The sequence below is a fragment of the Geotrypetes seraphini genome, chromosome 7 (assembly GCF_902459505.1).
Source record: "Geotrypetes seraphini chromosome 7, aGeoSer1.1, whole genome shotgun sequence".
Taxonomy (NCBI): Eukaryota; Metazoa; Chordata; class Amphibia; order Gymnophiona; family Dermophiidae; genus Geotrypetes; species Geotrypetes seraphini.
Window position 1 is genome coordinate 96433393 of NC_047090.1, and position 26303 is coordinate 96459695.

At 42.3% G+C, this 26303-nt stretch overlaps 1 protein-coding gene across 8 annotated transcripts in view; it reads left to right on the forward strand.

The window, feature by feature from the left end:
• The window catches only part of FUT8 (fucosyltransferase 8), a 238346-nt gene extending 212473 nt beyond the window's left edge, over nt 1-25873 (forward strand). For all 8 annotated transcript variants that reach the window (XM_033952251.1, XM_033952253.1, XM_033952256.1 and 5 more), the window contains 2 exons: nt 2346-2496; nt 24843-25873. In XM_033952251.1, coding sequence (XP_033808142.1) covers nt 2346-2496; nt 24843-25160 — 469 coding nt within the window. In that variant the 3' untranslated portion in view covers nt 25161-25873. The remainder of the gene's footprint in view (nt 1-2345; nt 2497-24842) is intronic.
• Nucleotides 25874-26303: the final 430 nt, after the last annotated feature.

Sequence of the window (26303 nt, forward strand, 5' to 3'; positions counted from 1 at the left end):
GCTACTCAACTAACTACTCGTGAGCAGAGCCTTACTCCCAAGCTTTCCAAGTCTCAGCCTTCTAGGACTTAACTAGCCCATCTCATCCACCCAAAAGATGTTCTTCAGCAACAACTTCTTCTAAGGTTCCTCCTCAAAAGAGACAGGAGTCTCAACGACCTCAAAAATCTTAGCGACCTCAATCATCAACTTACTCTTTTTGAGGTGCTTCTGGCGAACATAACCTCGATTTTCCCTGTTTACCACTCCGCAAACCTTTGGGGATCATCTTCAGTGTCACTTTTGAGATTTTTCTATCACCATTGGACTAGGGAATGACACAGGGAAAAAATTTGTCCCCTTCTCTGACCTGTCCCTGCGAGCTCAGTCCCTGTCCTATCCCCGTGAACTCGGTCCCCGCCCCGTCCTGTCCCTGCAAACCATCTGATCCCATCCACACAAGCCTCGAATAGTTTTATACTGAACTTATGTTATTAAAGTATAAAAAGAAACAATATTCTGTACAATTGTCATTTTATAAATCAAAGCTCTGGCTTCTGAACTAGAGAAAGAGATGTTCAGCTGGCAGGGCTTTGTTTATAAATGTTTATCAACATAACTAATGTACTATTTTTATTTATTTTAAATTTTTTTTTACCTAAACGGTTCTAACTAAATGGTTCACAGTGTTACATACATAGTTTAAGAACAAAATCATCATGACATACAAATAATCCTAAAAAAAATCATGTTAAAACATTATTAAGAACTAAAACCATAATAACAATGATTATGAACAGTTCATCAACTTTGCCAGAAAGGCAATTATTAACTAGAAGAAAGCATCTACAAATAGCTGTGTCTTGATTAATTTCCTGAACATGTCTTTTACACGGCAGTTTCGTATTTGGCCCAGAAGGGAGTTCTATTGTTTGACTCCTGCACAGCAAAAAGTCATTTTGCCAGTCTCAACAAGCCTTGGGTTTACATTCGTCTTCAGTAAAGCTAAATTTTCAGAACGTAATAAATAGAAATTTTTTTTTCTACTTTGTTGTCTGGTTTCTGCTTTCTTTATCTTCTCATTCAGTTCCTTCCATCCACTGTCTGCCTTCTCTCTGCCTCTTCCATATGCTCTGTTACTGTGCCTCTCCCTTCCATTTCTCCCTCCACCCCCCCCATTGGTCTGGCACCCATCTTCTTTCCTCCGCTCCCCCCATGGTCTGGCTTCTCTGTCTTTTTCCCTTCCAGCGTCTTCTCCCCACTCTCTCTTCCCCATTTCCCTTCCAGCGTCTTCTCCCCATTCTCCCTCTTCCTCATTTCCCTTCAGCATCTTCTCCCCACTCTCTCTCTCTTCCCCATTTCCCTTCAGCATCTTCTCCCCACTCTCTCTTCCCCATTTCCCTTCAGCGTCTGTTCCTCTCCATCCTCCTTCGGCACCCTGCGCACAGTACAGCAGTCCCCTCCCTCCCTTCGCCCTTACGCTTCATGGCTATTTTTAATTTTCTTTCTACAAGCAGCCAGAGTCTTGAAGTCGCGTGTGGCTGCTGGAAAGTTTTCCTCTGACGCAACCGGAAACAGGAAGTTGCATCAGAGGAGAACTTCAAAGTTCCAGCTGCTTGTAGAAAGAAAATTAAAAATCACCACGAAGGTAAGGGGAAGGGAGGGAGGGAGATGACAGACAGACGGTGGCAATCGTTAGGAAGAGGGAGGGGGCTGCAGGACTGCGTGATTTGTGAATGCACACGTTCCCTCCCCTAACTACGGAGACAAGGCTCCACGGGGTGGTGAATGGTCTTGTCCCTGTACCTGCGGCGACCACTTCTTTTTTCCCCACTGAGATTAGGCCCGGCATTGGAATATTTGGGTCAGATTCAGCCTACAGTAGTCAGTTCCATTAAATTTGCTGACTGCTGCATCCTGAATATTTGGTGGGGGGGGGGAGCTTAATTGCTAGCAATTTTCTAGTAAACTTTCAGTACTGTCATTCTAGTGACCATAAAATACCACAATCTTAACTAATTCTAAAACAGAATTTACCTGACTGATATACTTTTTAATTCTAAAAATATTATCTGTAAGCACTTTCCTGATCAGGTATGCTTCCTCCTCAATTTTTGTTGATTTATTTTTAAAATAATTCTAACTTTTCAGAGAACAAACTGCAGATTGCTAAGCTAGCTTACTTTTTAACATTTAATGTTCTGTGAACACAAGGACATTGCAGATTTTTCTGTTTTGTACTGTTAAAATTCATTTCACAAATCAAAATACCAAGGCAACTAAAATCTGAAAAGCGTACAAAAGAGAAGATGTAGTCTGTTAAAACACCATACTTTGTAATTTACATGCTTTTCTTTTTCTTTTAGATATCTAAATTATGAATTTATTAGTGATAACTCCATATCGTGGTCAGCAGGGCTTCATAACCGATACACTGAGAACTCACTGCGGGGTGTTATTCTGGATATTCATTTTTTGTCTCAGGCAGACTTCCTGGTCTGTACATTCTCTTCACAGGTAAAATATTTTTGGTTGTCTATAAATATGTATCTTGTATATTTTATATATCTTTAGTTTTGTTTAATTGGGCACTTAAACTTTGTTCTCTACTTGTTTCAGTCAATCACAGTACAAATGCAGTGATTATGCGGTGGTCCTCCTATAGGGTTATCCCTGGGAGGGCTTTACACTTCTGAGCAGTTGTAAGATTGATAACTTGCTTAAGCTCTTGTTTAAATTACATGACAGTGTTTGAGCATATGCTATTCTTATAATGCACATTTAAACTTCGTGTGCCTCATTTAAAATAATTTCTTATCAATATTATTATTTTGATTTGGTATGCATTTCTTTTCTGCCATAGTAAGAGTGAGTTGTCAGAAAATGGTAAGCCAGTTGAACTGCTTCATATTCTTTATTCTATATGTTCTACATTGTTAGCAAACCTTGTAGGCAAAGGAGATTTATTTCATTCATGAAAGGGTAGTAGCATTCCCTAATGATTCTAGTGTTCAACCAAGTCAGGCAGACTTCTGACTAGAAATTAATTTCAAAGAAGCAAACCAGAATTAGTTGACTCAGTTGAACTGACATCACATGAGTATTAGATGATGCTGGTTAAAGAGCGTAAGAGAGAGTTTAAAGCCATGTCTGCAGAATCCTCCTCTCTCCACCAAACCCCTTCCCCCACCCACCCACCCCCCAAAAAATCTAGCAGGGATCAGTTTCCCCCTAGTGGGACATTAGGACTACTGGTTACAAGGCAACTAGGTTTTGTCTTTATAATATTGTAAAGAGCTTAGGATTTCTAAAAGTTATAAAGCAAGTTATTTTGGACAGTCATCATATAAGTATATAAGCATCCTTCAAGCAAAAGGCCTTGCCATTTATAGCTAAGACCTTTAAAAAATGGGATTTTGGTTTAAGGTTCACAACAGGATTTACTGTAGATATAGCAAGTCTGAGAAGCATAACTGAGAAGTTTGACTTTCATTTAGCAAATTTATTCTCAATCTTGACAAAATGGTGGCACTTTGGATCACAGGTCATCTCTTCTACCCCTCTACTGTTTCCACCCTACACAGCTGACCTATAACTTTGGTGGATTCTATGATGTATCTTGGGGTAATGCTGGACCAATATTTCTTGTTCAGTTCACATTTCTTCAATTGTACACTTTAAGGCAAAATCTAAAAATGGTGTCCCGATTGTAGGCGGCAGTAGGCATCCTATCGCTGTCTAACCAGCCAATTGGGACACACATTAAAAAAAAAAACACTGAGGCAGGTAGCCTACATTGTATTCATTTTTGAGAGACACGTAGGGCCACCCAAGCTCGCCCATAGTTAGGTGTGCGCGTGGTTTTGCCCGGAAGTGGCCTTAGGCGGCCCAAGGCATCTTCCTAGGGCCACGATAGGCGCCTGAAATGTAGGCCAACAAAATGCTGGCCTAAATTTCAAACAAACACATAAGAACATAAGAATTGCCGCTGCTGGGTCAGACCAGTGGTCCATCGTGCCCAGCAGTCCGTTCCCGCGGTAGCCCCTAAGTCAAAGACCAGTGCCCTAACTGAGACCAGCCCTACCTGCGTACGTTCCAGGAGGGTGTTTTCCCCTTTAACAGCCTCCGGAAGAACGTTCCAGTTTTCCACCACTCTGGGTGAGGAAGAACTTCCTTACGTTTGTACGGAATCTATCCCCTTTTAACATTAGAGTGCCCTCTCGCTCTCCCTACCTTGGAGAGGATGAACAACCTGTCTTTATCTACTAAGTCTATTCCCTTCAGTATCTTGAATGTTTCTATCATGTCCACTCTTGTCTCCTCTTTTTAAGGGAGAAGAGACCCAGTTTCTCTAATCTCTTGCAGTACGCCAACTCCTCCACCCCTTTACCATTTTAGTCGCTCCCTTTCGAGTAGTACCATGTCATTCTTCATGTACGATGACCAGTGCTGGACGCAGTATTCCAGGTGAGGGCGTACCATGGCCTGGTACAGCGGCATGATAACCTTCTCCGATCTGTTTGTGATCGCCTTCTTAATCATTCCTAGCATTCTGTTCACCCTTTTCGTCATCGTTGCCGCACATTGTGCAGACGGCTTCATCGATTTGTCGACCAATACTCCCAAGTCTCTTTCCTGAGGGCTGTGTCTCTCCAAGTACCACCCCGGACATCCTGTATTCGTGTATAAGATTTTTGTTACCGACATGCATCACTTTACACTTATCCACGTTGAACCTCATTTGCCATGTTGCGGCCCATTTCTCGAGCGTATTTATGTCACGTTGCAGATCTTCACAATCCTCCTGCATCTTCACTACTCTGAATAACTTCGTATTGTCTTCAAATTGAATCACCTCACTCGTCGTACCAATTTCCAGATCATTTATAAACATGTTGAAGAGCATGGGTCCAAGCACTGAACCCTGCAGCACTCAACTGGTGATGCTTTTCCAGTCCGAGTATTGTCCATTTACCCCCACTCTCTGTTTCCTATCTGCCAGCCAGTTTTTAATGCACGTGAGTATTTCACCCTCAATTCAATGGCTCGCAATTTTTTGACGTAGTCGTTCATGCGGAACCTTGTTTATCCGCCTGTTTACTCCCTCGAAGAAGTGCAGCAAGTTCGTCAAACAAGATCTTCCTTTGCTGAAGCCAGGCTGGCCGGTCCGTCAAGGTACTCAATGTGTGGTCCTTTATTAGCACCTCTACTAACTTTCTCAGTACCGAGGTCAGACTCACCGGTCTGTAGTTTCCCGGATCACCCCTCGAACCTTTCTTGAAGATTGGCATAACATTCACCACCTTCCAGTCTTCTGGAATCCTTCCTGATTTGATCGACAGATTTTCTATTAGTTGAAGCAGTTCAGCTATAGCCCCTTTCAGTTCCTTGATTACCCTCGGATGGATGCCATCTGTTCCCAGGGATTTATCATTTTTAAGCCTATCAATCTGCCTGCATATCTCTTCTAGACTGACCATCAACCCTGTCAATTTCTCGTTTTTGTTTCCCGTGTATAGCCAGTCGGCTTCCGGTATGCTGTGTATATCTTCTTCGGTATACACAGATGCAAAAAATGTGTTCAATTTGTCGGCGATGGCTTTGTCCTCCCTTAGCATTCCCTTTAATCCATGATCATCCAAGGGCCCCATCGCTTCCTTCGTGGGTCATTTCCCCTTCATATATCAAAAGAACGGCTTGAAGTTTTTTGCCTCCTTGGCTATTTTTTCCTCGTAGTCTCTTTTGACCCCTTTTACCACCTTATAGCACCAGTTTTTGTCCATTTTTGACCTTTTCCATTCCTTAAATGAAGTATTCTTGTCTCTGATCACTTCCCTCACTGCTACAGTGAGCCATGCCGGTTCCATGTTCTTTTTCCTCTTAGATCCCTTGTTGATACGTGGTATATATAGATTTTGCGCCTCGGTGACTGTGATGCAGCCGCTGAACTGATCATGGCAAGGGAATCTCCCTGTCACAATCAGTTTGGCGGCCGCAGCAGGGAAACCCGTACTCCCATGAAGTCATCTGGCAGGAGGGATGCCCATTTCCTTCTGCTGGAACCCACAAAGCCCTCTCCCCCCACCCCCCCGAATGTTCGTTGCAGGAGGAGTTCCCAATTCTTCCACAATTGCCTGAAGATCACCGGCAGGATGGATGCCCATGGCCTCCTCCCGAAACTCCCCCTGAAAACAACCCCCCGACACTCCAAGCCCACCCAGATTCCTCCCCCCACCCCCGTACCTTTTTCTTATGGGCCGATAGGCCCGCCTCCACACAATGGTGGGCCTTCCCTTTCCCGGTGCATCCTAGGATGCACTGGGGAGGAGCCTAAGACTCAGATCCCTTATGCCACCCTCCTTGAGATCTTCGGATGGGGGGAGGTTGGGGGGTTTTCTGGCAGGAGGGAGTGGGCATCCCTCCTGCCATTGATCTTCAGGGGGGGGGGGTTCTGGCAGGAAGGACTGGCCATCCCTCCTGCTAGTGATCTTCGGGTGATGGCGGCAGGAGGAATTGGGCACTCCTCCTGCCGCGGACATTTGGAGAGGATTCGGGGATTCTGGCAGGTAGAACTGGGCATCCCTCCTGCTAGCTGACTTCACGGCTGGTTGGTTTCCTGCCGCAGCCACTGAGATGATCGCTGCACAGAGATTCCCTTGCTGCGATCAGCTCAGCACCAATGTGATTCTCTAACCAGTGCCTGTGACATGGACGCCAGTTAGAAAATTGTGGTGGTCAGGCAGGGTTAGTTGTCTGTCCATCAGGACAGACGCAATTCTATATATGACGTCCGTGTGCGATTCTCAAAAGCCGCTTATGCGGCTGCTGAGACTGGGCATCCTATACAGAATCCGGCCCTATCTATCTATGCATCTCACAGCAAAATATACATAATTAAACTATTTATTTAAAAATGTATATACTGCTTTAAACCAAAGCAGTGTACAATCAACATACAAAGGCAATAAATAAGACAATATGTCAAAACATTGTGTTCAAGCAAGGGACAATACATAGAATACCTCTCGTAATCTACATAAAAGCTGGCATACAAATATGTTTTCAGTAATTTCTTTTAAATATTTTGTGGTTTATACAAGCGCAACTGTCCAATCAAAGCATTCTAAAACTTCACACTCATAACAGAAAACATCGACATCCCAAATCTTGCATGTGATATAGTACACACTCTATCCAGGGCCAGTCTCACTGTATATTCTGACCATAACTCTCTTATAGGAGAATATAAATAAACCAATATTCATATTTTTATTGTCATTTGAAGGCAAAATATTTCCTGTTAGTCACACCAAGCAAGTCAATACAGGACTAATGGCGTGCTAGGTATTATCATCGTCTGATTCACTGCTAGTATTAGTGGGGGAAATGGTGCGTTATGACTAAAGGCGCAAACTTGTCTCGGGTACCAAAGGTGTCTGCATCGTAGTACTTAATAAGAATAAACAACTGGTTATACTCAAACGTTATATCATTGATTTCGACTGACTTAGATAGGCGACTGCTAGGCGCCGATGGATTGCATGAGAAATTATGCGACTCTAGTTATAACTTATTGGATTGTAAATTGGCAACAAAGTTCTTCTCTAATTGTTCTAAACTTATGGCCTCTTTTACAAAGCTGCGAAACAGCCCTGAAGCCCTTTTAATCTCTATGGGCTTCGGCGCTGTTAGCGCAGCACAGCCTTTAGCGCGTCTTTGTAAAAGAGGCCGTTAGTGTGCTTTAAGGTGTAAATCAACGTAAATTAAACCTACACCAAAACAATTTTTTATATATAAATATAATAATTTTTTTTTTTGTTCGGTGTGAAAGCATAAGCTAGTAGAACAGAGAGTTCAATTGCTTTACTTTTGCAACAGTATATCAGCCACCAATGTGTGGTTTTTTTTTTTTAAATCAATCAATAAATAAACAGTGCTAGTGATATATCCCTTGAACCACATTTAATTTAAATAATCTTTGCAAGTTGAAGTCCAGGTTACTTATCTCAATGAACCAGCGGCATTTGTAGGTCAATATCGGCTAATTAAGCCATGCAATAACATTAATTTTTTGTGGCTGGCTTGGTCCAACAGAGCTCAGTTTCGGGAATCACCCCTTTATCAGAAACCCCCAAAATTTCTAAGTCTATCAGCTGGTGGTAACAAGAGCTCCCGGAATAATTAGAGAAGAACTTTGTTGCCAATTGTGATATAGAGTGTTCTTCATCTTGGTTATGTTTATTTTATTAGAACTTGTTATACCACTTTATCCCAGGACAAGCAGGCAGGTATTCTTACATATGGGTGAAGTCATCCGATGGAGCACCGATGCAGACGCCTCACAAGCAGGGCGCGTTTCCTCAGTTCTTAATTTTCCGCAGAACCGAGAAGTCCATCTTTGACTCTCTGCGTTCAACTTCATTCATTTTTGCCTTCTCTCAATCGCAGTTGGTGTATTTTCTTCACGAATCGCTGTTTTATTTTATTTTATTTAGTTAAAAAAAAAAAATTATCGTCTTCCGTCCGTTCTCCGGGACGGGCCGCTCAGCCGCAGCCCACGAGCTTCAACTTTGCAGCGGCTATTTTTCGGCCTATGTCCCGACCTGCTACAGGCTTTAAGAAGTGTAGCAAGTGTCGGCACGCGATCTCTGTCACGGACCCTCATAGACGCTGCCTCAAGTGCCTTGGGCCTACACATCATCCCAGGTCGTGCCTGCCTTGCCAAACACTTCAGCCTCGTGCTTTTAAGCGTTGTTGCATTCTGGTGGACAAGCTCTTCAAGATGGAGTCTTCGACTGATCCCTCGACTTCGAAGGCGTCTTTGGCCTCGACTTCCATCGAGCCTCCTTCTGCGCCTCCTGCTTCTACCTCAAGCCTTATCAAAGCTTCATCGTTTGCAGCGGCTCTTGGTTCAACATTATCTGCTATATCTTCCCCTGTTACCTCAGGTCAGATAGCTCAGCAGTCAGTTCCACCGGTGGTGATTAAAGTGTCTAAGACTACTAAGTCGAAGCACACTCACACTGCCTCGAAGGAACTTCCAGCCAAGGCAGGTGGTCCGGTTTCAGACGCATATCCCACCTTGCCGGCTTCTTTCCAGACCATATTAGAGAAGCAGTTTCTTCAGTACCTTACTATTATGGGTCCTAAACTGCTTCCTATTATCCTGCCTGGGCATTCAACAGACTACCGTGAGGTCGAGCCGCTTCCTATGTCCCAATCGGAGTCACACTCTTTGCAGGGAGCAGAGTCTCTGCGAGTGTCTGGTCTGCCATCCAAGCACGAAAAGCAAGGAGTAGATTCTTTGTGAGTGCATCAACAGGACTCCTCACACTCTCAGTAAGGAGCAGAGTCTTTGCGAGTGCATCGAGGTTCCTCCTCCAAGCCTCTGGAGCTTCAATCTACAGCCTCTAGTCCTATTCATACATTGGCATCGGCTGTTTCCGTCTCTGAGGCGAAATCTCCTCGATCCTCGAGGTCTGGTTCTAGACACAGTTCTCACCATCGTTCGAGGCCTTCATCAAGGTATTCTTCCAGGCATCGTTCTTCGCAGGATAAACCATCTTCCTCGAAGCCTCGCTCTACTCCAACCTCGACCACGGGAAGCGGCGCGGGCCCGGGCAGGCAACCTTGTGCGCCACTCTGCCGCAAGGAAAAAGAAGAAGACTCAGCAGCAGTCGCGGCAGCGGTCACTGCTTGCGAAGACCAGGCAGGCAGCTGTATCCAGCGGGGGAGGGCTCCAGAATGAAAAAAAGGTCATGGGGTGGGGGGTTTTCGCTCCATAAGATACACCCTTAAAAGTGCGTCTTATGGAGCGAAAAATATGGTACGTACAATTTGCTTTATTGTACCCTGCGAAATTAAAGATTTTCTATGAAGGAAAGCATCCAATATTTGACTCTCCAGAAGTGGCGGTTACATTCATACGACAAATGCTGGGTGTGACTCAGCAGCCTACCTGAAGGTTTGGGAGGGCTCTCATTTGGAGTACCCCGATATAACTCTTTGAAATCAGACATTTTTGCCAATCTATCGTCTTCTATATGACCAGTTGAGACCGGAAAGTGAGCACCGAATAAATGAGAGTGATACTGGATTTGACAGCGTGGGATTCTTTTTGCCTCCCCTTATGTAGGGTTGAGGGGATACGGGTTATGTTTTTGTTATATTTTTTTTCTTACTCCCTACTTGGATTCTTTTGTTGAAGCATACACAGCATGGTTAACTTGATGATCTACTGTTGGGCTCATTCTGAGGTGAGGGACCTCAATCTTGAGACCGCATTATTGACTGACAGTAGGGAGGAATGAAAGAAAATTATGAGGATAATTATACGGAGTACAAATATAACAATTCCTCACTGTGGCTTCTGCTGGATGGCTTTACCTGTTGCAAACATTGCCTATGGTCTCCTTGGACTCGAGCTAGCCAGTGGACTGTTGATGCTGGTGGCTATGAGAGGTGAGTACTATCTTAAAGAGTTGATTTTCAAACCACTCTGCATCACTAAGGGGAGTGCAGTACCCTGACTTTTTGACATTCTAATATTTCTAACGGGGGCTGGGGTCCCCAATTGGATTAGAACACTAACGGCCTTATGGTGGGGGAGACAATGCTGCAATAAATCTTATGTTTTAGACCTGTTATAGTTTTTCAACTGTTGAAGTTAGCAATTTCTAATCGCAAATAAAAGGGGAATGTATAAGGCTATAGCCATTTTGCAAGCAGATTGTATGTATTACCAACCCGTTTGGTTGGACTCTTTGGTGTGGTGGGGTCTTTGGTTCCATGTTAAAAGTGCCTGGAAAACTACTAATTCTTCTTTAGGATGCATAACATGTTCTTTGAGTGTGTGGGGGGAGGGATAGCAGAGGGTAACCCAGGGGTCCATATATGGGCTATGGTAATGGGCGGGATCAGTGGGGAGGGGGAGGGGATTTTCATTTTAGAAATAGGAGAACAAAAGGACAGGGATGGAGAATGGTTTGGATATTGTGTCTATTTTTTTATTATGATGATTATTATTATTAATCGGGTGGGCCTTGGCTGGGGAGATGAGATGGGTTTTGGGGGGAGGGGGTGAAATAGGAATGTTCCTGAATCTTTTGTTGTGTTGTATATTTTTATTATTCACATCAATAAAGCCTGTAAATTTCAGTGGGGAGAGGGGAAGCCACATAAAATCAGATGACATGTTTGTAATGTTTTCTTTCCTTGATGTACAATTGTAACGTCATCAATAAAAATTGTTAAACATTAAAAGTCACATTAAGGGATTTGGGGAAAATGTGGTTTTCAAGCAGTGGGTCGGATAAGTTGATGTAATTGAAGTATTCAGTGCTAGTTTTATATATATCACATGCTAAATGAGGTGTGTGCAAAACTGATTGAGGTCCCTTACAGGCCTTTTTAATTTTCTTCCATTTTGTACGTGCTTATTGTATTAAACTCTCCCTTAAGCTTTCTTTCATTAGCAAGTGTGAATAGTCTGGACTTGTATAATGAAATTACAATAATAATCAAGATTCCAGGGACATGCAAGAATAATTACTTGTCTCTGCTCAAGTTTGCAATAACATGTACAGACAATGATTCTGAAATGGACCATTGCCTGTTCTACTCTATGAACCAGCGGACAATCATTTTTGTCAAAAATTACACAGCAGCAAAGTTGTGAGTCAGCCAGTCCTAGATTGGCTGATGCATCTACTTGTAGGGCTCCTTTTATGAAGGTGTGCTAGGGCTTTAACACTTGGAATAGCACGCGCTACATTTCCGCACGCGCTAGACCTTAACGCCAGCATTGAGCTGACGTTAGTTCTAGAAGCGTAGCACATGGTATAGCACATGGTAATTTCCTATGTGTGCTTAGTTCTAGAAGCGTAGCGCGTGGTGTAGCACGCAGTAATTTCCTGCATGCGCTAAAAACGCTAGTAAAAGGAGCTCTTAGTTAATTGCTGGTGTTTAATGTTTAATGGAATTTGATATACCACCTTATATCAGCAGTGGTATAATTTTGCTAAATGTTATAGGATATCTTTTTTTTTTCTTGTTAATAAAGCAAAGCAACTACAACTTTGAATTCTGGAGGTGCTTTAAAAAAATGACTATGTACTTTTAGTGGCATCTTGCTTTCTAAAGTATAACTTTTAAAATGTTTTCCAAATTTGTTCACTATGCCTACTCTGAGCAATACTTATTATAGTAACAAGTCAATAGCTTATATTTTGATGAAACTGTAAAGAAAACTTACAGGGCATGAATTCTATTATCCCAGGACAAGCAGGCAGCATATTCTTACATGTAGGGGTGATGTCATCCTGATACGGACAGTTTACGAGTGAAGTGTCACTTTAAAACTTGAAGACTGCCACACTTCGCATACACGAGTGCCTTCCCACCTGCTGTCTGATCTACGGGACCATCAGTTCTATGTTTTCCACGGAGCTGGGAAGCAGTTTCTCCAGTTTCTCTCAGTTCACGTATTAAATGCACCTATTTTTAGATGACCTTTGTGCTTATGTTCATTTTTTTTTTTTAGTACTTTTGTGCCTTCCCGTTGACCCAGTTTGTTTTTAATTTTTTATCGACTTTTAACTTGTGGCCTTCAGGCCCTCTTAAGCCTGTCTTCAGGCTGCAGTCATCAAGTCCTTGATCGGTTTACAATCTGCTCAACCTTTCCAAAACTTTCAGTCTTTTGAGTTGTTGGTGGTATTTCCTCTGATGTCCAAACTTTCTAGCAGTTTTAAGCAGTGTTTTCTGTGTCACAGGGCTATTTCTTGTACTGATCCACATAGCTACAGTGCTTGGGTCTTGATCATCATGATTTTTCTTGCCTGTTCTGTTCAAAATGTGACAAAAAAAGTCACTAAAAGCCAGAGAATTGTAGTTTCAAAAATTTTTCGAGTCACCTAATTCTACGTCGAAAATCATGGGAGTCTCTGATTACGCTCCTCAACATCAGAAAACTCCAGTGCCAACGACATCTACAATGTCTACGTCATCAATGCTGCCTGGATTCTCAATTAAGTCATCAATCTCAGAGCATGCAGTCTCAAGAATCAGCATTATAGTTGACATACATGACTGATAGACATCATCAGCGTCTATCATAGAAACACTTCAATGACACTAGATGTCAAGCGTCTACATCAGAGGTGTCAAGCTCAATCACATTAAGAGGCCGAAATCCAAAACACAAGCTAAGTTGCGGGCTATACTTCACCCAATCTCTATCCCAGACCCCGCCCCCATAATAGTACTAATTGTAACACCATTTTTTCCATTCATTTTTCATATATACACACGCAATATAATCTTATTAATAACACATAATGGTTAACCATAAAATTATAACTCCTATGCAAATATGGGACCAAAAACTAACAGCTGCTCAAGAGGACAAGGTAGCAGCTAGCATGCGCTATTCCGCGCGTTAAGGCCCTAGCGCATCTTTGTAAAAGGAGTCCTAAAAATACTAATATATACAAATGAAAGCCTAAGATTCAAGACTCTGTATGCTGTACAACCCCAGAGAAAAAGAAATAAATGCATTTCTTCCTGAACAGTGCAAAATATAGACAGCAGATGTAAATTCTCAAAATTGACACAATTCAAGCACTAAAAAGTTAAAATCATTCCCCCTATCTTTGTTGTCTCCCTTTCTCCATTCTGTGCCTCAACTAAATGCCTCCTTCTGGCGGGTGTTTTACCTTCAGGCCGGCTCCCACCTGGCCATTTTAAGCGGCCTGTGGTGCGATGCGCATTTTCATTGCCGTCCCCGATGTTATCTTCAGGCTGGCTCCCTCCTCCTCACTGTTGCGGTGTGCACAAAGCCACGGGTGGCAGCTCCTCGCATGTCCCGCGCCTCATCCAGAAGCATTCCCTCTGATGTTGCGACATCAGAGAGAAGGCTTCCTGTTCAGGTGTTCAGGCGCAGAACATACGTAGAAGCCGCTGCCCTCGGTTTGTGCACACTGCGACAGTGAGGAGGAGGGAGCCAGCCAGAAGATAACACTGGGGGCAGCAATGAAAATACGCATCGCACCGCAGGCCACATAAAACAGCCATGCAAGCCTTGAGTTTGACACCTGTGGTCTACATTGAGGAATGCATCTTTGTTGAGAGAGCGCAGATCATCTCATTCTCTGCGCTCTTATTGATGTTCATCGAGGCACTCTAGTCGATGCTCACCTTGACATTGCACTGTCTCCTTGATGCTTGGGCATAAATGGGAAGTTCTCCGACTGGGAGAAAGTGACTAGTGGTGTACCCCAAGGCTCGGTACTTGGGCCGATCCTTTTTAATATTTATATCAATGACCTGGAAAACGGAACATCCAGTGAGATCATCAAGTTTGCAGACGACACAAAACTCTGCCGGGCAATCAGATCGCAGGAGGACAGTGAGGAACTCCAGAGCGATTTGTGTCGGTTAGAAAAATGGGCGGAGAAATGGCAGATGAAGTTCAACGTGGAGAAATGCAAGGTAATGCATTTAGGCAGTAAAAATAAGGAATACGAGTACAGAATGTCAGGTGCAACTCTGGGAAAAAGTGAACAAGAAAGGGATCTGGGTGTACTGATAGATAGGACCCTGAAGCCGTCGGCACAATGCGCGGCAGCGGCAAATAAGGCAAATAGAATGTTGGGCATGATAAAGAAAAGAATCTCGAGTAGATCGGAGAAAGTTATAATGCCGCTTTATAGGGCAATGGTCAGACTCCTCTTGGAATACTGCGTCCAACATTGGTCTCCCTACTTAAAGAAGGATATAAAACTGCTGGAGAGGGTGCAGAGACGAGCAACTAAACTAGTGAAGGGTATGGAGAAACTGGAATATGAGGATCGACTTAAAACACTGGGATTGTTCTCCCTTGAGAAAAGGAGACTGCGTGGGGATATGATCGAAACCTTCAAAATACTGAAAGGAATCGACAAAATAGAGCAGAAAAAAACTATTTACATTGTCCAATTTGACACGGACAAGAGGACATGAAAGGAAGCTAAGGGGGGGCAAGTTCAGGACTAATATCAGGAAGTTCTGCTTCACACAGAGAGTGGTTGACATCTGGAATACTCTCCCAGGGGAGATTATTGCGGAATCGACAGTCCTAGGCTTCAAAAGCAAACTAGATGCATATCTCCTTGAGAGAGGCATATAAAGATATGGTTGGCTATAAAATAAGCCAGGTGTATACCTAGCAGGGCCTCCGCGTGTGCGGATCGCCGGACTTGATGGACCGAAGGTCTGATCCGGAGATGGCGCTTCTTATGTTCTTTATGTTCTCCTCAATCTTGATGTTGGTCTCAGTTACCAGGCCCCATCTTTAAATTCATTAGACAGATGGGGCAAGAACTCCCAATAAAAATGGAGTCAGATTTAGCATCACAGGCAGAGCTTAAAATGAGCTTGTCAATAAAAAATTACCTCCAGACTGCATAAATGTTTCTCTTCACAACCTCATGAAGGAGGCATTACTGAAGAACTAGAAATCTCCTCTTCATGTTTTTGTTGCTCCATGCAAGCTTGATTCACTTTACCACTTTCAGCTTTGTCCTGGATTTGACAAGCCGCAGTTGCAGCATCAGTCCCTAGTCATTGAGTCTGTCCTAAAAAATCTCAAGGTTTCAGACCTTATGCCAGTACTCCTCCAGGGAGAGAAGGCAAGACGCTAGAATAGGATTGGACGCAGAATATTTCTAGCTTCTATGCCGGCAAATAGAATCTTAAACTACAATGTCTATATGACTTTTTATATGAAATCACTTTTAGAAAAGATGTTTCAGTATGATCATTATATTCCATCTAAACATCTGTCCTCTTACCAGCGTCAGAGAAATGATCTCCTAGAAACCAGGAAGTATGTGGTATGCTCTACATTTGATGTTTGACATCACTTCTTGTACCTCTGCAGTCTCAATAGCTCTCTAACCTAAATGCCAACTTACAGGACCGTCTCTCTAATATACCCTATATAGGAGATGATATTTTTGGAGACCGGAGAGAGGAAGCCTTGCAAAAAAATAAAAAAAATATTGACTGCATGACTAATTTGTCCTCCAAATCTCACCAGTCTTGACTAGCACAAAGATATATTAATGTCCCTTGAAGGTCCTCATACTATTCGAAGAAGAGAGATCACCAGGCAATAGAGACAGTAAAACACTGCTGCATCAATTCAGTCCAAACAGCAGTCCTTTTGACTTCTGGCGAGTATAGCCAGTACTACTCAACCCCCCACTTTAGTGTCTACCTTTAGGAAGTTGTCTTACTCATTATCATCCATGCTGGACCCTGATAACATTAAACAGATGGGTCTTCCAGGTTGTCAGATGGGTTTATGCACTTTGTTTTCACAGGAAACTTCTGAATTACCCTCTTTTCAACTCCCAGCAACGAAATCTACTATTTTAAGAGCTCTCAGCACTCAAGTTCATCTATAGGAGAGGAGCCAAGGGTTCTTCTCCAAGTATTTTCACATACCAATAAAGACTGGAGGCCTCTGTCTAATTCTAAACCTTTGAGCTCTTAACAAATACTTGGTGAAGGAGAAATTTTGCATGATCTCGCTGGGGACCCTACTACTGCTGTTAGAAATGAATGACTGGCTTTGCTCTCAAGAGCTCATATTCCCTTTTTTTCCCCCAGCTCACAGAAAATACCTCCACTTTCGAATAGGAACATGCCATTTCAGTACAAAGTGCTTCCATTTGGCCTGGCATCGGCACCCAGAGTTTTCACAAAATGCCTAGTGGTGGCAGCATTACTCCGCACATATGGTTTTCATGTATTCCCATACTTGGGCAACTGGTTGATCAAAGCCTCCACACCTGTGTAGGCACAGCAAACCAGGGGTGTTAATGATTCACCTTCTAGAGCTCCTAGGATTTGCAGTTAACTACCAGAAGTTTCATATGGAAACCATACCCAAACTCTAGAGTTAATTGGAGCACCCTTGAACACTATTCCTGCCACAACAGAGACTCGACACTCTAATTCAGCTTTGCCAGAAAGTCTCCTCTTCTCACTACATTTCAGCATGCCAAATTCTCTGAATAGTTGGGCACATTGTGTCTATAATACATGTCGCTCCCTTTACCCGTCTACATCTCAGAAATCCTCAATAGGCACTTTCCACCCAGTTATCTCAAGCCATGGGCCTTTCACAACAGATCGCAGTGACATCACAATTTCACAAATTGATCCAGTGGGGGCTATTACCTGCCAACCTTTCTAAGGGACTTTTGTTCTAAGTACCACCTATATCGAAAGATTCTAACAACCAGTGCTTCCATGATTGGATGGGGATCTCACCTTGATGGTCTCCCTACCCAGAGAACCTGGAATCCTTAGGAGAACTCCATCAGTCTGCTTGAGCTTCGAGTGATCCGCAATGCACTGTTCACATTTCAGGATCATCTCCTCAATCAAGTGGTACTCATGCGTATAGACAACCAAGTAGCCATATACTATGTGAACAAGCCATATACTATGTGAATGTCACTCTCTTTACCCATCTACATCTCAGAAATCTTCAATGGGCACTTTCCACCCAATGGTCTCAAGCCATGGGCCTTCTTTCACAGCAGATCGAAGTGACATCACAATTTCACAAATCGATCCAGTGGGGGCTATCACCTGCCAACCTTTCTAAGGGACTTTTGTTCTAAGTACCACTCACATCAAAAGATTCTAACAACCAGTGCTTCCATGATTGGATGGGGAGCCCACCTTGATGGTCTCCCTACCCAGGGAACCTGAAATCCTCAGGAAAACTCCATCAGTCTGCTCGAGCTCCGAGCGATCTTCAATGCACTATTCACATTTCAGGATCATCTCCTCAATCAAGTGGTACTCATGCATATAGACAACCAAGTAGCCATATACTATGTGAATAAACAGGTTGGAATGGGGTCTTGCTGACTCTACCAGGAAGCGATACAAATCTGGTCTTGAGCGATCCTTCGCAACATTTTCCGCAAGCAGTTTACCTGGCAGGAAAGCAAAATGTACTGGCAGACAAATTGAGCAGAATCCTTCAACTTCACAAGCCAAGGTTCTTTCATCTTTATTGTCTATTTAGATCTAAGCAGTGTCTTTGATCTAGTGGACCAAGAGATCTTGCTTGGTTGCTTGGACTTGAAGGGATTTCAGGAAATGTTTGGGAGTGGTTTCAGGGCTTTCTGAAGAAAAGATCATGTCAAGTTTACAGTGATGGCAAGTATTCCTATTCTTGGAGCAATCCATGCGGAGTACCTTAAGGATCTCCATTATCGCCTACTCTGTTTAATATCTTTTTTGCCTCACTTGGAAATCTATTGCATAGTTTAAATCTGAAATTCTATATCTATGCAGACAGTATTACCATTGTAATTCCAATCATCTCATTTACTACAGAGATAAAAAATCAAATATCATCTATTATAAATCAGGTTGAATAATGGACAATTGACTTTAAATTTAAACTCAACCCTGAAAAAACTAATTTTTTTTCTTGCTAGTCCAAATGATAAAATCAAAGATACGAAAGTTCATCTCAATGGTGAGGACTATCCGATAGCTACAATCTTCGATATTGAGTATCCTTGACTATTGCAACATAATCTATTTGGGATCTTGCAAGAGATTAAGGATAATTCAAAAGCTGTCTGATTGATTTTTCAGCCTGAAGAAACATGAGCATATTAGTCCTTACTATCAACAACTACATTGGTTACTGATAGAGGCAAGAGTTTTGTTTAAATTCTTTTGCATCTGTTTTAAATCGCTATTTGGCTTGGCTCCATTTTACCTTTCCTCTCACTTTGTGTTGCATCAGTCCATTGTCTACTCATAACTCACATTTATTTGCCTATCTGACATTAAAATCTTGTCGTTGTAAGACATTTTTGAACAGAGCACTTGTATTTCAAGCAGGCAAAATTAATGTCTGGCTAGGCAAAATTACAAGAATAATCCAAAATTAGCTAATACACCTAATCCCTGGGGAAAAGAAAGTCTAAGGAAATGGGGCAAAACTACAAATGAATGAAATGAATAAATAAATAAATAATGGACATCAGTATGAGCCCTTCATAGCTGAATAAACGTAGACCTCTGGCTCAGGCAATATCTCAGAAGGTGACCAGCACCAGACCGAAGTCTAAATGAGAATAGCCTCACACATCATGTAGTCTATATATACCAAAAAGATATGTGGAAAATTTCACACACTCCCAAAACCAAATAGACTTTTTTAACACCAGGGAAAAGGGGTTAAATGGACAACACATATACACTATCCCTGAAAGCACACCATGTGGACAAAAACTTTGCTAATACATACAACAATATGTGCTTTCAGGGATAGTGTATATGTGTTGTCCATTTAACCCCTTTTCCCTGGTGTTAAAAAAGTTTGTTTGGTTTTGGGAGTGTGTGAAATTTTGCACATATCTTTTTGGTATATATGGACTACATGATGTATGAGGCTACTCTCATTTAGACTTCGGTCTGGTGCTGGTCACCTTCTGAGATATTGCCTGAGCCAGAGGTCTACGTTTATTCAGCTATGAAGGGCTCATACTGATGTCCATTATTTATTTATTTATTTATTTATTTATTCATTTCATTCATTTGTAGTTTTGCCCCATTTCCTTAGACTTTCTTTTCCCCAGGGATTAGGTGTATTAGCCAATTTTGGATTATTCTTATGATTTTTTGGATATTATTGGCTATTATCCACTTAGGGTTTTTACTTGTGCTGTTTAGGCAAAATTACTGCACATGTTCTGTCCTATTACTCCTTTAGAAAATTGTTTGATAAATTTGTCACTTGATATTTCTTTGTTTTCCATTGCCTGTATTTCTCCAGTACTTGTATCTTCACTGATTGTTCAGTTCTCTTTTTTGTGAACCACCTAGAACTGTGTGGTATGGCGGTATACAAGAATAAAGTTATTATTATTATCAAATTTTTGTGGTTTGGGGGAACTAGAGAGAGACCTCTTTGCTTCCCTCACAACCACAACCTTCCAATCTTTTATTCCAGAATGTACACTCAATCGTCTGGAGTCAGATGCCTTTCTCCTCAACTGGCAGAACCAGTTTCTGTATGCATTCCTGCCAATTCCTCTGATCAGGAAGACTCTGTTCAAACTTCAAGATTAGGCCACCATGATTCTAATAGCTTCACGGTAGCCTTGTCAACTTTGGTTATCTCTCTTTCTACAACTCAGCAAAATGGAACCCATTACACTCCAGATCGTTCCAATCTTGCTAATGCAGAACGAGGGTTTGCTGCTCCATCCCAATCTACATTTGTTAGCACTCATGTCATAGTATCTCTCTCCCAACAATTAGATACCTTGACAACTTTCTGTACCAGTTTTGCCATTATTGAAGCCTCTAGAACACAGGTGTCAAAGTCGGTCCTCGAGGGCCAGAATCCAGTCGGGTTTTCAGGATTTCCCCAATGAATCTGCATAAAATCTATTTGCATGCACTGCTTTCAATGCATATTCATTGGGGAAATCCAGAAAACCCGACTGGATTCCGGCCCTCGAGGAGGGACTTTGACACCCCTGCTCTAGAAGATCATCCACAATGCTGCTATCATTTCAAATGAACTAGCTTCACAGTCTGGTGTGAGCATCACTCACTGGATCCGGTCAATTGTCCACTTCCTATTGTCTACTTCAGTCAGAGTTCACCAATAGACAAGAAGCCACTGTCTGATCATCCTCTGGTTTCTAGTTTCATTGCTATTTTCATAGCAAGCCACCTTTCAGACCTCCTCCAGTGGTATGAAATTTTAATGTAGTACTTTCCACTTTAATGAAGCCTCTCTTTGACTCCATCTCTTAAGTATTTCACTTGGAAAGTAGTATTCTTCATATCTATCACATCTGTGTGTAGAGTATGTGAACTTCAAGCACTAGTGTCTGATCCACCTTTTATGACATTCTACCACAACAGGGTAGTCCTCCATACTCATCTGAAGTTCCTCCCTAAGGTCATCTTGGAATTTCAGCTGAACCAGACTAAATTTCTACCTGTATTCTTTCAAAGACCACATTCTCACTCTGATGAAGCTGCACTATACGCATTGGACTGTAAATGTGCCCTTGCTTATTAAGAACATAAGAATAGCCTTATTGGGTCAGACCAAAGGTCCATCAAGCCCAGTAGCCCATCCTCATGGTGGCCAATTTAGGTCTCTTGTACCTGGCCAAAACCCAAGGAGTAGCAACATTCCCATCCCCCACCACAAAGACTACCGTCAGGAGGGATGCCCAATCCCTCCTACCGAACACCCCCTCCCCCGGTAGATCGCCAGCAGGAGGGATGGCCAATCCCTCCTGCCAGAACCTCCCACATCCTCGTAGATCGCCCAGCCCACCCACCCCGGACCCCCTCTCCACCCTCACTAGAACCCCTCCTAACCCCAGCCGGGAACCCCTTCTAACCTTTTTTGATGGTCGGCTGGATGGGTCCTCCCTCCATCTGAATGGTAGGCCTGCCCCTTCCCGATTCATTGTGGGTGGGGCCTTAGGCCATCCTAAGATTCCGGTTGACCCAGGTACCTAAGACCCCTCCTGTGGGTGGAGCTTTAGATGCCTGGACCAATCATACCGTAGGCCCCTCTCCGCTGCATAAGGGAAGGGCAGGCCCGCCATTCAGATGGAGGCGGGCCTGCCAGCTGGATATGAGGTTCTGCCGTTGATCTACGGGGGAGGGGATTGCCGGGCAGGAGGGACTGGGCATCCCTTCTGCCGCGATCTACTGGGAGGGTTTTTTTTGCCAGACAGCGACTGGGCATCCCTCTTGCTGTGCTCATTGGGGGTGGGGGGGGGATGGGCGGCCGCTAAACTTATCACCGTGATAAGCTCAGCAGCCGCATCTTTTTACAATGTAGACCTTTTGTCTGGTCTACATTGTACATGTCTCCCGCTGGCCTAGGGCGATGCATCTGGCCACCTAGGCCCGCCTAAGTCTATGTCGGGGTCAAACCATACCCACACCTAGCCTTTTTAAAAACCTATATCCCGATTGCCTGGTTAGACAGCAGTAGAACACCTACCACCATCTACAATCGGGACGCCATATATAGAATCTGGGCCTTTAGTGTCATCTGCAAATTTAATCACATCATTCCAATTTCCAGATCATTTATAAATAAGTTAAATAGCATTGGTCCAAGTACAGATCCCTGCGACACTCCACTGTTTACTGTCCTCCATTGAGAAAAATGACCATTTAACCCTACCCTCTGTTTTCTATCTGATAACCAATTCCTAATCCACAACTGAACTTTGCCACCTATCCCATGACTCTAATTTTCTCAGGAGCTTCTCATGAAAAACTTTGTCAAAAGCTTTCTGAAAATCTAGATACACTACGTCAACCTTTATCCACACGTTTATTCACACCTTCAAAGAAGTCAAGCAAACTGGTAAGGCAAGATCTCCCTCAACTGAAACCATGTTGACTTTGTCTCATTAAATCATGTTTGTCTACATGTTCCACAGTCATTTTTTTGTAATTGTTTCCACACTGATGTCAGGCTTACCGGTCTGTAATTTCCCAGATCTCCCCTGGAATCCTTTTTAAAATTGGAGTAACATTGGCCGCCCTCCAATCTTCAGGTACTGCAAACAATTTTTGTGGCAGGTTACATATAACTAACAGCAGGTCAGCAATTTCATGTTTGAGTTCGTTTAGTACCCTGGGAAGTATACCGGTATTTTTTTTGATTGGACCAAGCCTCACAGAACTTCTACCCAGCTGTTCTCATCATTCGATCCAAACAGACTCCTGTCACCAAGAGAACCAATTCAACATGGCTGGTGAACTGTATATCCTTGTGCTGGGCTGATGCTGGAGAGCTGTGTCACTGCACATGAAGTACAAGCAATGGTGACTTCAGTAACTCACCTACGTTACACTCCCATTGAAGACTTCTGCAAGGCAGCTACTTGGTCCTCAATCCTTACCTTCACGTCTCATTATTGTTTGCAGAATCATTCCAGGCAAGATAGTAGGTCTGACTAATCAGTTCTGAGAAATGTATTTTCTATTTAGAAGCCAACTTCCCTTCAACGCTATTGGGTTCAGCTAGGGAGTCCCACATGTAAGAATATGCGGTCTGCTTTTTCTGGGATAAAGCACAATTACTTAACCTTTAACAGGTATTATCCAGGGATAGCAGGCAGATGTTCTTACAACCCTCCCCTTCTTAGCTTTTTTACTGAACTGATGGTCCTGCAACTATACAACAAGCGGGAAGGCCATCGTGCAAGCGTGGTGTTGTGGTCTTCAAGTTCTAAAGTGACATTGCACTCATGGACTGGTCTTATCGGGCTCCATGGATCACCTCCACATGTAAGAATATCTGCCTGCTGTCCCTGGATAACACTTGTTACAGGTAAGTAATTGTGCTATCCCTGCTCTCACTAGATTATAGCCTGGGATAGGCATGTGGGATCTCTCAGAGAGAGAAAGAGATAATGGTTATTGCGGATGGACAGACTAGATGGGCCGTTTGGCCTTTATCTGCCGTCATGTTTCTATGTATAGCCTTGTTCAAATTACTCTTCTTTTTCTGTGCCTCATTTTAGCTGGATGGTAACATAACATAGTAAATGATGGCAGATGAAGACCTGAAAGGTCCATCCAGTCTGCCCATTAGTTATTCCCATTAAAAATGCATGGTTAAATTAACTTGTCTCTTTTTTGATATTTCTGGGCCATAGACTAAAGTCAACCTGATATTGTCCTAGGTTCCAACTGCTGAAGTTGTCATCTAAGCTCATTCCAGCCTTTCCAACCATCCCGTTGTTTGCATGATATTTACTATACAATCTGGCCAGTAACATCCTCATGTTCTAAATTAGTGGAGTTCCCATTGATGCTGTCCCCAGCCCATCCTACACTGAATCATCTTATATGGGGCAGAAGCCATCCAAGTCTGTCCAATACGTGCCTCTGTTCTTGTTTTCTAATTAGAAATCCTCTGTGTTTATCCCACACTTTTTTGAATTCCATCACTGTTTTCCTCTCCACTACATCCCTCAGAAGGGCATTCTAGGCATCCACCACCCTCTCCATGAAAAAGAATTTCCTAACATTACTCCTAAGTCTTCCTCCTTGCAACCGCAAGTTATGCCCTCTAGTTTTACCATTTTCCCTTCTCTGGAACAGATTTGGTTCTATATTAATATCTTTCAAGTATTTAAATGTCTGTATCACTGCTTCTCTTTCCTTTGGGAAACTGTAGTAAAAATTGTGCCAAAATAGTCTGTCAAGCCATTTTTGCCAGAGGACTAGCAGATTGCTTGTTTATGAAGATATTATGAAGTGTGTTATCAAACTGTTTAATCTTAAAGTTGTGTGCTTTAAATTCTAATGATAGATCATTTGTAAAAATCTTATCGTACAGAAATGTACTTAAAATGTCTTAAATCTACTGGGAAAAATTCATAATTTTAAAACAAATATTCCACTCAGTAGATTGTTTGGAAATAGTATATATCATGGCTACTCAATTTCAGTCTTCAAGGTCCACAGGTAGGCCAAGTTTTCAGGATATCCATAAAGAATATACATGAGAGAAATGTGCATGCACTGCCTCCTTGGTATGCAAATCTCTCTCATGCATATTCTTTTTGTGGAAATTCTGAAATCCTGGCCTACCTGGATTATTTTATATTCAACACAGTATAATACTCCAAGATTCTAATTGTACATTTTAGTACCTAGGAAGAAAAATTAGTGTATGTGTTTAAAATTTGGTTGCACTGAGCCATATAATGTGTACTTCACTTGGTGAGTTTTTGAAATTGTAGTAAACTCAATATATGTATGGGGTTTTTTTCTTCTAGGTTTGTCGTGTTGCCTATGAAATTATGCAGACATTGCACCCTGATGCTTCATCTCTTTTCTACTCTTTGGATGATATTTACTATTTTGGAGGACAGAATGCCCACAACCAGATTGCTGTTTATCCTCATCAGCCAAAATCTGCTGATGAAATTCCTATGGAACCAGGAGATATTATTGGCGTGGCTGGAAACCACTGGGATGGCTACTCTAAAGGCATCAACAGAAAAATGGGAAAAACAGGCTTGTATCCATCTTACAAAGTAAAAGAGAAAATAGAGACAGTCAAATATCCTACATATCCGGAGGCTGACAAATAGAGCCAGATGAGGCGACATAGTTTGGGACTCACTTGAAATCAGTTTGAACCAACAGACTAGCACCTTAAACAGACTTTTACTGGGCATTTTAACTTGACTGAAATGAAAGCTCTTTAGTGTATAGGCTGAAAAAAGAGAACATGGAACAAGCAAATAGGGTCTTGGATGACTTATTAAACATTCTTGATACACGTGCATTCCTTGGCGTGCATTCCTATACATGCGCAACATGTGACTATTTTTTACTAGTCTCTCTTTCCCAAGGATTTGTTGCTGTCATTGGTTTAACTGAATGAAGCGCTCAGCCCTCTTCTATTAGTTGGCTGTGGTACTAGGCTTTCAATACAGCCATGCTGTATAATTTGAGTGACATGAACATATTTTGTAAGTGTAAAGTTTAAACCTGGTGCCTATCTTTGAATGATATTGGGTGATTTTAGAAGAGGACCATCAAGAAGAGGACTGAATTTGCCCTGGCCATCTGACACCTAAGAAAAATAAAATTAAATATTTTTGGTGGTTTATTTTAATTTATGATAAATTTTTTCTAAGTAATTCCCTGTCTTAATAAATGAAGGATACATCTTAAACTGTTCATTGTCGGTTATAGTAGCGACATTTTTGTAAAACTATGTCCAGAACAAACTCTTTAATACCTGATATTTCTGGACATTCTTTGATAACAAAAAATAAATAATAATGTTAATATCTGCTTAATTTTTATTTTGTAATGCTTTAGCTAGGTGTTCAATTATATTAACATAAAGTGGATCATAAGAACATAAGAATTGCCATACTGGGACAGACCGAAGGTCCATCAAGCCCAGTATTCTATTTCCAACAGTGGCCAACCCAGGACCCAAGTACCTAGCTAGATCCTAGAAAGAAGAACAGATGGTCCATCCGCTTCACTGAATTATTTCCATCCATACTAATAAGAGTATATTGTATAAACATCATCATCTAGGTCTTTATTGTCATGCTGGATAACACCAAATCACTACCAACCCTGCTGGCATTAACCTGGTTGATTTCTGGGAAATTGTAGTTTGCCGGTTCCAACTTCTCTATTCCATGACCTGCAGTACTGCTAAAAGATACTTCCTTTATCTTACATTTCTTTTTATCATATCTTTTTCCTTG